The 16,317-nt window shown below is 36.3% G+C and overlaps 1 protein-coding gene across 3 annotated transcripts in view; it reads left to right on the top strand.

The window, feature by feature from the left end:
- The window catches only part of GRAMD2B (GRAM domain containing 2B), a 114,714-nt gene that overhangs the window by 15,847 nt on the left and 82,550 nt on the right, over positions 1-16,317 (top strand). For 2 of the 3 annotated variants that reach the window (XM_011358319.2, XM_011358320.2), the window contains exon 1: positions 3,709-3,954. The exons of the other annotated variant lie outside the window; for it this stretch is intronic. In XM_011358319.2, the coding sequence (XP_011356621.2) occupies positions 3,725-3,954 (230 nt within the window). In that variant the 5' untranslated portion in view covers positions 3,709-3,724. Of the gene's footprint in view, positions 1-3,708; positions 3,955-16,317 lie in introns of those variants that run through there. 3 annotated transcript variants of the gene reach the window in all.

The following is a 16,317-nucleotide window of genomic DNA, read 5'->3' on the forward strand; positions in this document are numbered from 1 at the left end:
ATTGAAAGAATCAACATAGTTAAAATGACCTTATTACTTAAAGCATTATATAGATTTAATGCATCCCCATCAAAATCCCATTAGCATTTTGTAAAGAAATAGAACAAAAAATCATCAAATTTGTATGGAAGCACAAAAGACCCCGAATAGCCAAAGCCATTCTGAGAAAAAAGAACGAGGCTGGAGGCATCACTCAGCTGACTTTAGATTATACTACAAAGCAACAATAATCAAAACAACATGGTATGGCAGAAAAACACACACAGACCAGTAGAACAGAATCAAGAGTCCAGAAGTAAACCCATGTTTATATGGGCAAATAATTTTCAACAAAAGAGCCAAAAACATACAGTGGAGAAAGGAAAGTTTCTTCAGTAAATGGTGCTGGGAAAACTGGAAAGCCACTTGCAAAAGAAAGAAACTAGACGGTTGTTCATCATCACATACCAAAATTAACTCAAAATGGATTAAGGACCTGAATATAAGACCTGAAACAATAAAATGCATAGAAGAAAACATAAGAACTAAGCTCAAGGACCTTGGACTTAAAGATGATTTTATGAATTTGTCCTCAAAGGCAAGGGAAATAAAAGCAAAAATAAATGAATGGGACCTCATCAAACTAAAAAGCTTCTGCACAGCAAAAGAAACCATCAATAAGGTAAAGAGACAACCATCCAAATGGGAAAATATATTTGCAAGCAACGCCTCTGATAAGGGGCTAATATTAAAAATATACAAAGAACTCATACAACTCAATAACAATAACAAAAAAATCCAGTTAAAAAATGGGCAGAGGACTTGAACAGACACTTCTCCCAAGAAGACACAAATGACCAACAAGCATATGAAAGAATGCTCAACATTGCCAGCTATTAGAGAAATTCAAATCGAAACCACAATGAAGATACCATCTCACACCTGTTAGAATAGCTATAGTCAACAGGACAACAAATTTTGGAGAGGATGCAGAGAAAAAGGAACCCTCATACACTGCTGGTGGGACTGCAAATTGGTACAGCCACTATGGAAAACAGTATTAGGTTCCTCAAAAAACTAAGAATTGCTCTACCATAGGATCCAGCAATCCCTCTACTGGGTACTTACCCCAAGATTTGAAAACTCATATCCAAAAAAATATTTGCACACTGATGTTCATAGCAGAATTATTCACCGTGGCCAAGACATGAAAACAAAAAAAGTGTCCTACAATAGGTGACTGGATAAAGAAGCTGTGGTATATATATACAATGGAATATTATTCAGCCATAAGAAGAAATGAAATATTGCTATTTGTGACAACAGGGATAGACCTTGAGATAATCATGCTAAGCAAAATAAGCCAGACAGAAAAAGTTGAAAACCACATGATATAACTTATATGTGGGATATAGATCTAAAAGCAACAAACAGTACAAACAGAGACTCATGGACATGGACAATGGACTAGTGATTACCAGATGGTGGGGGGTGGGGGGAAGGTAGATAGGGTCAAAGGGGTCAAATATGTGGTAACAGAAAGAAATCTAATTATGGGTGGTGAACACGCAGTGCAATATATATATGCCTTACTGTTGAATTGTACACTTTGAAACTTACTGGATTTCATTAACCAATGTCATCATTTTAAAAAATAAATTAATTAAAATTTTTTAAAAAATAAAAAAATAAATGTAAATGATCAATAAACATTTGTTGAATGAACGAGTGAATTCTGGCACAACCGCATTCTTATAACCACTTAATTATGACCAACTCACTTAGCCTCACTTAGAGCTTCATCATCTGTAAAAATGTGGTTTTGGCAAGGATTAAATGAGATGTTATCATGAAATTATCAAGCAGAGTTGCTACATAGACTCAAAAGATATTAGATATACAGAGACTCAAGAAATACTAGCTTGATTTACTGTCTTCCTCCCTCTTTTATTGCCGGTTAACTTTTCAGTTGTTTATATAGTCTCTTCCTAACTACATTATTGGAGCAGGGATCTATTTCTTAAAATTTCTATGTATCATTCACTGCAGCTAGTATGGAGTCTTGCCAATAAAATATTCTTGATTGAGTGTCTATTAAGAAAGCCTCTCTATTGAAAAGTATATCCAGAGACTGGCTGCTGACACTGGAATTTCCTCGTTTACATTTTGTTCTAAGTTAAGCATTGCCCCCAGCTAAAATCCAACCCGGTCCTAGGAGATAGTTCAATATTAGTTTCATTGATTATTAATATCTGACCTGATTAGACGTTTTCGTTTACAAGGAGCAAAAACTGCCTTGCAGGTTGTTTCTTTTATATGAGGTACAGTGATGAGTTTGTTTAATCCAAGACTTTATTATAACTTACTTAATGTCTTTCCAACATAATTGCAACAGAAGTAAGGAGGAAGAGAGAAATACAGATATTGCACTATCGAGGAAAGACAAGGAGGGAAGCCGAGTGCAGTGCGCCATCAAAATTATAGAAGGATAGTGATGGGAACGAGGGTGACCACCTGTCACGGTTTACTCAGCACTGAGAGGTTCCTAAAATGTGGAGCATTCAGTGTGAAGAGCAGGAAAATCCCAGACAAACTGGGAAGAACTGGTTACCCTATCAGGCACCAGTGAAATCCCACCAAAAGACACACTTTGTCTCATTTTAAAGGGAGCTTAGAGTCCACCGCACACAGAGCAGCACAAACCTGTCCCCAGCTGCTTATGGGCTGGTTGGAGCAAAGTGCCAAACAGGCCAAGGCTAAAGGATTGATTTCCCAGGAAACTGCTCTCTTCCATAATCAGAATCTGTATCCATCACTGAAGCCAGTCATTCTCCAATGTCACTAACTAATCACAAAAGGAACAAGGAGAGAGCGAGCATAGCTACTTTGGACCACACCCTTCACTGCTGCTAGCAACATTGGTGGAGGGACAGTGATGTTTTCCTTGTGCGTGAACATGAAGTCATTGAAGAACGACACACAAAGGGATTCATTTTCTGAACTTTCTCCCTAAATAGGTTCTAAATAACAAGAACAATAATATATAGCATATTTGCAAATTTCCACAGCATGTTCTCCTATAAGATTACATCCTAATACTAATCCTGTGAGATAGGCATGGCAGATACCAAAGTCAGCAGGGTTGGGGTCACCCACGGTTATTCAACCAGCAAGCAACAGTGATGGCGCTGGAACCCTCACTTCCTGGTGTTTTTCATTTGTTTGCCTTAGCTGTAGTTGTTCTGATACAGGTTACAGCCTCCTGTGATGCAACAAAATACATATCATTCCGGTTCCCTACTTTGTACGTATTATTTCCATAAAAAAAAAACAAAACTCTTCAGGTCCCAAGGACCAAGCCTTACAACTCCTGTGTTTCTTGCCAAACGTGGCACGCAGGTGGGCTGGTTATTTCCTATATGTGCACAGGCATAAAGTACATCCACATTCTTCACCCTGTTGGTTAGGCTCAGGGAATTAGAAAAAGTATCTCTGCTTTTAATGTTTAGATACTGCCGGTCTCTGCATGTCATTGTTTTAACTCTACTTTTCTATAGACTTTTCTGCCTAAATCCAGAATTGTGTGATGTTCATGTTAGTATACTGAAAGTTGAGTTTCCTTTAGAGCAGATGCGGGTAAGATGAAAACCACCCTCTGTCATATTTACATGTTACTCATTAACTAACTTCAAAAAAAAATAGCCTCAGCTAGATTAGGAGTCATGTGAAGAAAGAGCTTCCTGTAATGCGGGAACTGAGCAAAACTAAAACGCAGATTTTCACATTATTGGGAAGAGTCAGGAATGAGCTCTTGACCTTATTTCTTGACCTGGCGATCGACAAGTACACAATGGTGAAGAAGAGGCTATCTTCTAGTGACATGGTGTTCCGGTTTGAGACTCCAGGCAGCCCAAGGAAGATCTACACGGAGGCCTCGCACAGCTCCACCAACAGCCCCGGCTCAGTGTTTCTCAGGTGGGTGCATTCCGTTTGTTTTCCAGGTGGCTTCTGCTACCTGACAGGTATTCCTTAAAGAGCTCTTCCTCCTTCACTGAGGTAGCAATGCGCCAAAAGGAAAGAGAAAGCACAGCCTAGGCCTCTGGGCCAGTGGATTGGAAGGGGGTACATTACAAGGGGTGCGATCTGCTGAGCAAATAGAACTTTACCACTATTAAGGGAAAATAATTTTAATGCCTTCTTTAGGACTTTTTAGCACTGGATAACTGGCCAGCCATATAGTTTCCCAATTCCTGACTCACTCTCAACACTACTCTGATAATTACATACTTTTAATGAAAATTAATTTATTGACTCCTTATTCATTTTGTCTCATAATAATTCTCTAGCGACTTATAAAAGGTAGAAATCAAATGCAAGGAAAAATCAATTACCAGAAAAAGTTTCTTATCCAACTTTGATGTGAACTTTAATGTACCTTTCATGTGAACTTCTCAAGTGGAATGGCCTCCACACCTGAAGTTTTCTGTTACATAGCACCATATCCAAGAAATTGTTCATTTGTTTTATTTTTTAATCATTTCATATCATTTACACAAGAAAAGTACTCAAAACTCGAGCTTTTAAAAATTAAATAGAAAACGAAGGAATTTGTTTTAATGGCAGTCATGTAACAGAACGTCAGGTTATGAATACAAATTAAATATGTTTTTTAAGTTTTAGAGACCAAGTGTCTGAATTTATGCAAAATGTTGCTTAATATATTTATTTTAAAGTTAGCCTAGGCTGTTCTATCCATCATTAAAACAAATTTACGTAACTTGCACTATGGTTGTTTGAGCAAGACTTTACATTTTCTTTGACTGAAAATGTAAAATTCTTGCATTGGTCTCATATTTTGCTGAACTTCAAGTTTTTCTCGAATCACTTTGTCTGGTTAATCCACCTTTTTTGTAGATCGTAATGTAAATTATTCTTGGAGCTCAAGCACTAACCAAAAAAATAAAATTAAAATGTATAAATGAATTAACTGATTAATTAATTACACAAAGTGCAATTTCAATAAATATAATACATATGACTAAATAAGTATACATAAATAAATAGAATAAAAGTAAAATAAAAACCTGCATCAATCTAAATTCAAGCCTCTTTCAAAAAGATCCCAGACCTATTTCACTAGCATATTTAAATATTCAACATCAAATATCTATATTAATATCTATAAGTGTTTTTAATATGTATTAGAACCAACCTAAAAACACTGCATATCATCAAACAGTTGGGCACTGGAAGATTTTTATTCTAGTTGAAAGATCGGTTTAATGTATTGCATATAAAATCATTGAAAATAATTTGTAGAAGCATTCCGGCACTTGTTGATTAATTATTTGAAGTCAAAAACAAGACCATGTAAACACTTTCCTTTACCTTCTAAATATTAAAAATACATGGGGCTGTTGTGGTATCCCATTATCTTTTCTGTGTACTAGAGCTAGTAAAATACACTCTCAGATTAACTACTTCAAATAGGCACAGAAATAATTTATGCAATTTTTTTTTATTCAATCATTCAATTCAACAAAGATGATTGAGTAACTATTACATGCCAGCTTATGTGGAAGGCGCAGGGAATACAGACAGAAACAAGCTGGACCTTATTAGTTAAATGTTGAAGACAGGCAAAAAAAATTATGAATGCATACATACATACCTAAATCCAATATTAATGTATGTTACTATAGGAAACAAATACAGGGCTGAGTAGAGAATAAAAGGGGAAAACTAATTTGGGTGTAGTGGCAAGAAAAGGACTCTCTAAAGAAGTGATATTTAGGCCAACTTAGAGGATGGAAAAAAGCCGACTATGGAATGATTGGGAAGGAGCATGTTGCCTTTAGATGGGTAAGATCTTGTGTCTTGAGGAACCTGGAGAGAGTGGTACCCAATGGAATAGGAGCGAAAAGCTGAGGTTGAAGATGTTTAGAATTCTACTAGTGATGGAAAGTCACTGGAGGATTTAGAATAGGGAAGTATCATGATGTGATGTTCCCTTCAGAAGGGCATTCTGGCTGCCCTCTGGATTCTTTCCAGTTTTTTACTCATTCAAGCAACACTACACCTCATGCACGTCTCTCAGGTATGTACCTAGGAGAGGAATTGCTGGGTCATAGATTATGAATATGATTAACTTTAGTCGTTATGTCAAATTGCGATCCGAAGTTCTCTGCCATTTATGCCACTACCAGCAGTTATTCCACTGCCTCAGCAACAATGGTGTTGTCCGACTTTTTAATTTTTCCCAGTCTGGGAAGTATGAACTGGAATCTCGAGGTGGTTTCAATGTGCATTTCGCTTCTTAATACAGGAGGAGCATCTTCTCAACATCTATATTGGTCCTTTTCATTTCATCTTCTGTAAAATGCCTGCTGATAGACTTATGACCTTTTGGGGCAGGAGAGTGGGGAGAGGGATTACTATCTTTTTCTTATTTTTCTTATTTAAAATACTCCAGATACTGACCTTTAGTTATATGTGTCGCAAATATTTATTCCAGCATATGGCTTGTCTGTTCACATTCTCTATCATGTCTGAGTTCTTATTTTTACTTTTTCAATTTATTAGTTATTTTCTTAATGACTTGTACTTTCTGTGACTTGTTTTAAGATATTCTTCCCTACACTGAGGACATAAGAAAGTTCTTATGTACTTTTACTAAAACTATGTTTTCTTTTTAAACCAGGATACTATAAAGAATTTGGAATTTATTTTTGTTTCTAATTTTTAATTTTAATTTTTAAATGGATAATGAATTATTTCACAATACTTATTGAAGTCTTTCTTTTCCTTATTAATCTGCAATGCCAACTCTGTCGTACATTGCTGTCTTCATGACTAACACTTTATAATAAAAGTTTTGTTATAAGATAAGACAAAATTCCTTACCTAGTTCAGAAATGACTGGCTACTCTTGACTCTTGGCTCTTCCATTTAAATTTTAGAATCGGCTTGCAAAATAAAGATTTTGTAATTGTATTCAATCTATTGCTCAATTTGAGAAAATTTGACATTTTATGATGTTAAATATACCTATTCATGCACATGGTATGCCCTCCATTTATATAGATCTTCTTTAATATAACGTTGATAAAATTTGGGATATTCTACACAAAGATCTTACACATCGTTTGTTAGATTTATTCCTACGTACTTCACAACTTTGTTGCTATTAGAAATATATTTTAATTACATTTTCTTTTGTTAATGTTGTATAGACATGTAATTAAAATTCTGAATTGATCTTATATTCAAGATCCTTGCTAAATCTTTTGATTAATTCGAATAATTAATCTGTAGATTAGGAATTAATTAATTAGGAAATAATTAATCTGTAATTAGGAAATCTATGATATTTCCTTTGTAGACTATTATTTGAAATTTAAAAAAAAATTTTGTTTTTACTTTTCCAATCATTACTCCTTTTAAATCTTTTTAATTTATTACGCAAGCAAGGAATTCCATTGCACTGTTGAATATAAGTAGTAATTCCAGTCATTCTTGTTTTGTTCCTGATTTTTAAGGGAATGCTTTTAACATTTCAGATTTTATCAGCCTTTCTTAGGTTAAAAAGTTCTCTTCTAACTGAAATTTTATAAGAGGTTGTTGGAACTATTTGTTTTTGTTTTTGTTTTTCTTTTTGAGGTTGTTAGAACTATTGAGTGCTTTCCTGATCTCCTCTGAAATAATCCAAATTTGAAAATCTTTGACATGCACAATGAACACAGTATCTCAACACTCAAAATTTGCAAGAAATTATTATTTCCTGAAACATACAGAACATTGAGCAGTCATGAAAAACACGAATTGCTGTAAGCTTTAGAAGTAAATTGGAAAAGGCTCTGGTGAATTAATAGTTCCATAAATCGGTCATTCAGCAAACAAAAATCAGGAATTTCTATTGAAATACCTAGTTGGATTTTGGAGAATTATTATGCAAACTAGTCATTAGATCTATTTTAATGAACTTTTTCCCCAAATATTTCTTTTTAGAGTAGCAGTCTATTTCAATTTTAGGCAAAGGTGAAAGTTGCACAGTGGCACTAATGTGAAGAATGGGGAGCTATGGGCTTTGAGGACACAAACGAGGTTCAAGATAGCAACTAAAGAAGTTAAAGGTAAAGCAGCCCTAAGCTGGAATATGAGACCAGGGTGGGACCAGCCCAGGCCTGCTCAGAATCCTTCTGTGCTCTGCTTTGGGAACCACTCCAGGCTAGAGGCAACAATGACCTCCTCCAAGGCAGCCTGCAGTCACACTCACGTGTCTCTACTTAGTGGTTCCAGTGACTGCTTCTACCCCTCTAATTTCCAGCTGCCACCAGTGAGTGAAAAAAGAAATGTTTGCTCTTCCTCTCTTCCACTTTCTCCACCCAAGACCACTTCTTGCTTTTTCTTAGCCAAACCTACTTCTCCTATTAGAGAAAGGACAGGAGCATTATTTGATACCTAAAGACCAAGAACACAGTAGATGTCATACCATGACCCATTTCACTAAGTCCAATGGCCTCAGCTCCTGTTCACGAGAGTTGTAGAAATAAAGGTGATATTTGGAAGCTGGAGGGAGGTTGAATTCTAAGAAATGGGCTTCCTCCTTCAGGAATGAGGAGGTTGCAGTCAAAGACAGCAGTACTGACTTAAAGATATATATATATTCATATTAGTGTCGTGAGTTTGGGGTGAATATTTCAGTGAATAGAGTAAATCTACTCTTAGTGGGTAAGGTTGTCTTTCAAGATGCACCTCCTGAAAGGTCTGGATAACAGCTGGGGAGACTTCTCAGTGGCCTGCTACTTCCACTCCTCAGAACCAGAAGCCTTTTCTTAATTGTCAATACCATCTCATCCGAACCACTTATCAGAATGCACTGCCATCAGGGGTCTATTTATTATAAAGCCAATAAAGCTTAAGCTTCCACCCTCACTTTTATAGGCCCCTCCCAAGGCCATGGAAAAGTCCCTGGTAAGTTGTGCACATAGTCATACATTTTAATAAACTTTTCAGACAAGATTTTAACTGAAATTATGATTGCTATCTCTCTCTACTTGCTTTCCCTCTGTCACAGTTTCTCTCCAGTCCGGTAGCCAAGAACATTTTTGACATTCTGAACTAAGTAGAAGTTGTTTGGAGATACACTGAGTTTGGGATTAGTGGAAGATATTTATGTGATTTACCATCATTTCTATGTGCACATGAGTTATTGCTGGTCATCCTGGCTTCCAGGAATACTCCCAGTACCCAATGAGCCAATTCACCCTACTAGGTGAATTGCATAGAAGTGCAGGGCCAGAGATGGAGTCATGATATAAACGAGTCCTGCAGGTGCCATGCTTCAGAAGTATATGTGCAATGGAAGAGAAACAAGATTGGAAATGTATGGAGCTAAAAGCCAGTCTCTGTCAAATTCTTTCGATCATCAGATATGTGCATTGTAAGTGGTGCACTCCATTCGTTTTAATGCAAATAGAAACATAAGTTCTGTCTTGTTAGGACTATATACCCAATAATGCAGCTGATATAATTATAAGACACCAATATTTTTATGTTAATTGTACAATTTATCAGAATTCTTTTGTTTATGGGGCACAAAACTATGGTAATGCTAAAAACAGCCATTGCCTCTGTGCGTGTAACATAGCAAATCACATCTTAGCACAACAGTACCAAGAATGGGTTTAAATCTAAAAGAAAATGTCTATTCTATCAATAAAAAAGTAAATTTTTTTCTTAAAAAACATAATTTAATAACCTACACTTTAATCTTTGACTCATTTCTTAACTGAAGTTTTAAAACCTCATGGAAATATATTTTGGATGAGTTCAAACACTATTTAAGAGAACAGATAAAAAAAAGTCAATCAGGTTCAATCGGCCTCTCTCTCTCTCTCCCTCCCTCTCCCCCTCCTTCCGTGTTTAATGAAAAATAAGCAAGTGTAATTGAACTGGATATTCAATAAGTTGCCTCCATGTGTAACTACGTGGAGCTACATGAGGGCGAATTTGGAAGCCCTGCCAATAAGTACATGAGTAACAAATGAGTGTTTCTATATAACCAAGCAGTAATAATAATAATAATCTCTTCTATTTCCACACTCACTTACTCATGGGAATGTTTTACAGACATGACCTTATAAACCTAGGTGACTTTTCACTGTGGTAGATGGATTACGGTGGTTATTCTCTACACTGCTTAGATGAGGAAAGCAAGTAACCGAAAAGGAAAAAAAATTTTTGTTGCTATAGGGCAAAATTAAGCCAACAAAATTAGGTCAGGAGGTGAATACACAGCCAGAGACACAACCGAAATAGCATTACCCAAATTTATTGACCAATTTATTCACCTGGCTTGACTTCAAATTATTTGGGTTATTTCCAAAAATCAAATCTATCTTCAAGGGTCATTTAATTCAGTTTCTTCATCTCACCCAGGGGGATTTTTACAACCCCAGAGAGGTCACTGGTTTCAGAAGAAGGCAAGTTACTCTGCTTGAAAGAGCAAGGTTAAGGAGTCCTACCTGAGACTCTCAATTCTATCCTGACTCATTATGTGATTCTGTAGGTTTCATTTAAATTTATCTGTTAAAAGGCAAGGGTATTTGTCCTATGTACTTTTGAGAAATGGTGAAATAACAAGTATGATGGGTAATTTCATTTAATAAAGAATAGAGAATTCTTTCTAGAATCTGTATAAGGATGTTCTGTGTATAGGGAGGGCTGCCTGGTGTCATTTGGTTTCATCACTTATTAGCTACGCAATCTCTCTGTGCTTTACTTTTCTCAGTTGTAAAATGGGCATAATTATTGAATTGTTGAGAGTATTAAATGAGATAACATATAAAGTGCTTGGCACACAGCAAATGCTCTAATGCTCGCTGTGGTTATTATAAGCCAATGGGAGAGATCCATAGAGGAATAATGGTATGTTCACTTACCACCCAGAGCTCTTAGAGCCTAGGCATACATCCTTCCCTCTCTATCTCCAGCAGCTAGCACACAGAAGAAACTCTATGATGTAAAGAGACGCTTGGGGAGTGAATAAATGGCTGAAGATCCAGCTCCTGCTTCTAAGAGCTCCAGTCTCTGTTGGTGACAGACACACCCAGGCTCCTATTACAGAAGGGAGGCAAAGTGCATGCACTTTAAAGATTAAAACATTAACCTAACTCTTCAAACTGTAATTTCCCACAGCATGTTTCCTGTCAATCCCCATGTTGTAATACTTAGATCTAGAACTAAAAAGTATATTTCAAATACTTAGTGGAACAAAATAAACTTCGCCTAACCTGAAAAAGTAACAGCTGCCAGGATGATACTGGAAAAAAAAGCAACCTACTATTTTTTCCCCTCCAATAGATTCATAGGGGCAGAACAATGTGCCATGAACAAGCCTTATTCCAAGCCCGCTCCTGCTGAAGGGGAAAGAAACCTGGGAGCAGGAATGGTGAAGTTGTACACATATGTTCATGTATCTCACAGAGTTGTCCTTTGGACTCTGAGGAGGACTCTCTGTGACCTGGTCGGCTTTCAGGATCCCATTTCCTCCCCTCATCATGCCCCAGAAAGATCACACTCCAGCCATGCACACTAGTTCCAGCCTTTGTACCTTCTTCTCTCCCTACAACACTCTGGCAGAGTAAATTCTGAGCTATCCCACAGAACAAGACTGAGTATCACTGCCCTCGGAAAGCCTGCCTTGGCACGAATCTCCCTTCCTCTGTGCTCACGCTATACCTTTTACTTCCATCACAGCATTTAGCACACACTAAATTACATGTGTTGTTACATTTGCCTTTGTTCCTCACTCTGCTGCTTTTTGTTTCTAATCTATCACTCAGCACAGCTCTTGGCACAAAGTACACAGTGATAAATGTTAGATGGACAAATGGTGGTGGGTGATAGATAAATAAAGAGCTTGCCTGAGTTGACAAGCAAGGCTGTCCCTTGCTGGGTGATGTCGACCTCACCCCAGGAAGGCTGAAGCTCAACAGAACAGTCAGGGCTCTTAAGTCAGGAATCTGCTCGATTTGGAGAGAACAGCTAAAAGCAAAGTCAAATGATATCTCAAACCTACTGACTCATGGGACATAAACTTTTCACAATGATTTATTATGAGATCTGAACTGATATTTGCCTCACTGTGGTCCTATATGTTTTATTTTTGCAATAGAAAAAAGAGAGGAGGAAAAAATTATACAACTTAAAAGGCTACAAGGAGCACTATAGCCTGAACTTTCTGTTTCCATAAATTTAAGTATAAACTTAATTTTCATGTAATTTCACATAGAATTAAGTTTAAAAATAAACTTACTATAAAATTCAATTAAACTAAATATGAAATAAGAATATAATTTAATAAAACATCAATTTTTAATTTAATAAACAATGCCTCACACATGCCACAGACTTTCATATCTTCATGCCTCTATGCTTGTTTTCTCTCTACCCAGAATAATGTTTCCCTCAAACAATATTTAATCAACAGCATTTTGACATTTTTGCAATATCCTGTTGGTTAAACAGGTCAACCTGGGTTGCTCAGTGTGGAAGGGGACAACATAAGGGTGAGATCACATGGGGCCATCTTGGAACCTGGCCCACCATAGCTGTGGGTGACACCAAAATTACTACATATTTCTAATCTGAAAGGTGGTAGGTATGTGGTGAAAGGGCGGCAGCCTTGGACTTACTCTGACCTGTATTTGAATCACAACTCCAGCACTTACTGTGTCACCTTAGTCTAGTTATCTAATCTTTCTAAACTCCAGTCTTCTCATTTGTAAGATGGGCAAATCACACCTACCTTTTAGGACAGTTTTGAAGATTAAGTATAAATAACACATGGTGGCTGACAAGTAGGAGCACTCCAGAATTGCCAACTATTATTATAGTTACAAGGTAGGTGAAGCGTTACTACAGAAACACAATCAAAAGTCATAATCTATACAACCCTGTGTCAAACTGTAGGGATTTTTTTTTCCTATTTGTTTTATTATACAAATATATTCTTTTATAACTCATAAATGACTCAGAGCTAAACACAGAGGGAAAAGAGTATCTAAAGCTAAAAAAAATTTCCTTTATATATTTGAGTTCATGTAGAGACATGAGGACTTTAAGATCCAAACCGGAAGAGCCAAATAGCTATTAAGCTATTTCACCTCTCCCATGTGGCTGAATTTCATATTATGATGACCTTAAAGAAACATGAAAATAAAGTGGGCAGGGGGAACCACCAGTATGACCTAAGTAGTTTTCGCAAAATTACAATTTTTCTGGGAAAAAAAATGTGATTATCTCTAGAAAATACAAGTTCAAATGGTCAAGTTCTGTCTCACATCAAAATGAAACATTTTCCCAACAGGGCTACTACTGGTTTACCAGGTGAAACAATGCTCTTTACTCAGGAATTTGAGAGTTTGTGCTTTGTCTTTGTTGTTTCTTCAACTCTAGTTTCTTCTCCGGTAAAGTAGGAATAAAAATGCAGACAGAAGAGCCTTCTTCATATCTGATGCAAAATATTATATTTCCAAATTCATATATTAAAAGTATAGTGGAAAAAGCCCGGCCTGGTCCTGACAGGCTTCAGTGACCTGGATCAAATCAATGGCCCTCGCTTTTTCACATTTTACAAAATGGAGAGATCTATTGTGGACAGGATTTTTCCAGAGACAGTGGAAAAATAAAAAGAAGAAAATAAATCAAACAAGGGAATACATATATAAAGTTTAAAATGACAAGCTCCTTCTAGAAGGGGGAAAAAATGAAGAATTTTTTTCATATAATATTTTATTCTTATGGTATTCTTTAAATTTTTTAATTACAGTTAACAATCAATATTATATTAGTTTCAGGTTTGCAAAACAGTGGTTAGACATTTATAAACTTACAAGTTGATTGCCCTGATAAGTCTAGCACAGTGATAACACCATTTTACATTTCCACCAACAATACATGAGGGTTCCAGTTCTTCTACATGCTCACCAACACTTGTTATTTTCTCTTTGAGTATAGTTCTTCTAGTAGGCATGAAGTGGTATCTCATTGTGGTTTTAATTTGCATTTTCCTAATACCTTATCATTTTGAGCATCATATTGCATCTTATTGACCATTTATATACCTTCTACACTTTTAAATGTGTTATCTTTTTATTATTGAGTTGTAAGAATTATTATATGTTCTGGATACTAGATCTTTATCAGATACATGATTTCAAATATTTTCTTCCATTCTGTGGATTGTCTTTTTCTTTTTTCCTTTTTTTTATTTTATTTTATTTTATTTTTTTTTTTGGCCTTAAACAAGTTTAAGTTTATTTTCTCACAGTTCTGGAGACTAGAAATTTAAAATCAAGGTGGTTTCTGGTGAGGCATCTCTTTCTGGTTTGCAGATTTCCACCATCCCCCTGTGTCTCTGGGGTGTAAAGAGAGGGAAAGCTCTAATTTTTTTTTTTTTTCTCTTCTTATAAGATCACAGTCCTTTTTTGGATCAGGTCTCCACCCTATGACCTCATTTAACCTTTATCACCTCCTTATAGGCCCTGTCTCCAAATAGTCCCACTGGGAGTTAAGGCTTCAACATATGAATTGGAGGAGGGAGAATGGGCACTATTAAAGTCCATAACACAGTCAAAATAGATTTACAAAGTTCATTACTAATTCCCTTGGTCCCTTACTCAGAATCTGTTTACCTTATTCTATAATCAATTCTAAAAAAAAAAAATTTTCCAGCTTTATTGAAATATAATAGACAATTAGTTGCTTGTATTTACATTGTACAATTCAATGAGTTTTTTTCAATTATAGTTGCCATACAATAATGTATTTGTACAGCATAGTGATTAGAGATCTATATAACTAAGTGATCACCCCACTAAATCTAGTAACTCTCTTCCTTTTAATATTTATTATAACATTATTAGCTATTTTCCTTATGCTACAATCTATATCTCCATGTCTATTTTGTAACTATCCATTTATACTTAATCCCTTTGCCCTTTTTACCATCCCCCCAGCTCCCCTCCCATCTTGTAGCCCTCAAAATATTCTCTGTATCTATCTATGAGTTTGTTTCCATTTTTGTTGTTATTGTTTATTTTGTTCTTTAGAACAAATCATGTGATATCTGACTTATTTCATTCAGCATAATACCCTCTAGGTCCATCAAGTTAATATCTTTTTCCATCCCCTTCCTTTTAGTCTGTATGTGTCTTTTAATCTGAAATGATTCTCTTGTAGGCAGCATGTGTAGGGGTCTTGTTTTCTTATCCATTCAGCCATTCTATCTTTTGGTTGGAGCACTTAATTCTTTTCCATTTGAGCAACTTATTGATAGGAATGTAGTTATTACCATCCTTTATTCATGTTTTTGATACATATTTTTTCTTCTTAAAGAAGTCCCTCCAACATTTCCTGTAATACTGGCTTGGTGTGGGCTTCTTTGAGTTCATCTTTTTTGAAACTCTCTGAGCATCCTTGGGTTGTAAGTCTATTTCCTTCACCAGGTTAGGGAAGTTTTCCATCATCATTTCTTCAAATAGCTCTTTAACTTCTTATTTTCCTTCAGGTACCATTATGACATGGATATTTTTACATTTAATTGTGTCCCATAGGCTCCCTAAAGTATTACTATAGTCTTGGCTTCTTTTTTCTTGCTGTTCTGATTGAGTGTCCTTGGCTTCCCCATCCTCTATGTCAGTGGTTCAATCCTCTTCTTTATCTACTCTGTTGATTCCCTTCTTTATCTACTCTGTTGATTCCCATTATTCATCTCAAATAATGTGTTCTTCATTTCTGACTTGTTCTCTTCTATAATTCCATTTCCATTTTTATGTTTTTTATCTCTTTGTTAAAGTTCTCACTGAGTTCATATACTCTTCCCCTAAGTTCATTGAGCATCTTTATAAACAGTGTTTTGAACTCTGCATCTGTTAGATTGCTTGACTCCATTATTCCTGGATCTCTGTTCTATTCTGTCATATGGTTTCTGCTTCTTTGTCTTCCCATTTTGGCTGCCTTTCTGTGTCTGTTTCTATGTACTAAGCAAAGCTCCTCAGTCTCCCGGTCTTATTAGCATGGCTTTGTGTAGTAGGTGTCCAATGGCACAAACCTGAGAGGGGTTCAGCTGCAGGCCAAGTTTAGCCCCAGCCTGTGCCCCTCAGAAGCCACCTGTTAATATTCAGCAAGCAATCCACAGATCCTATGCTTATAGTTGCCTCAAGAGATCATGCCAGAAACTGAGGCCAGCTGCCACCAGCGTGAGTCTTAGTGCTGCTCAGCAAGGAGCACTGACTCACCGAGGACACAACTGGATGTGACAAGGGTGGAGTC

Source organism: Pteropus vampyrus, unplaced genomic scaffold (assembly GCF_000151845.1).
Source record: "Pteropus vampyrus isolate Shadow unplaced genomic scaffold, Pvam_2.0 Scaffold39, whole genome shotgun sequence".
NCBI lineage: Eukaryota > Metazoa > Chordata > Mammalia > Chiroptera > Pteropodidae > Pteropus > Pteropus vampyrus.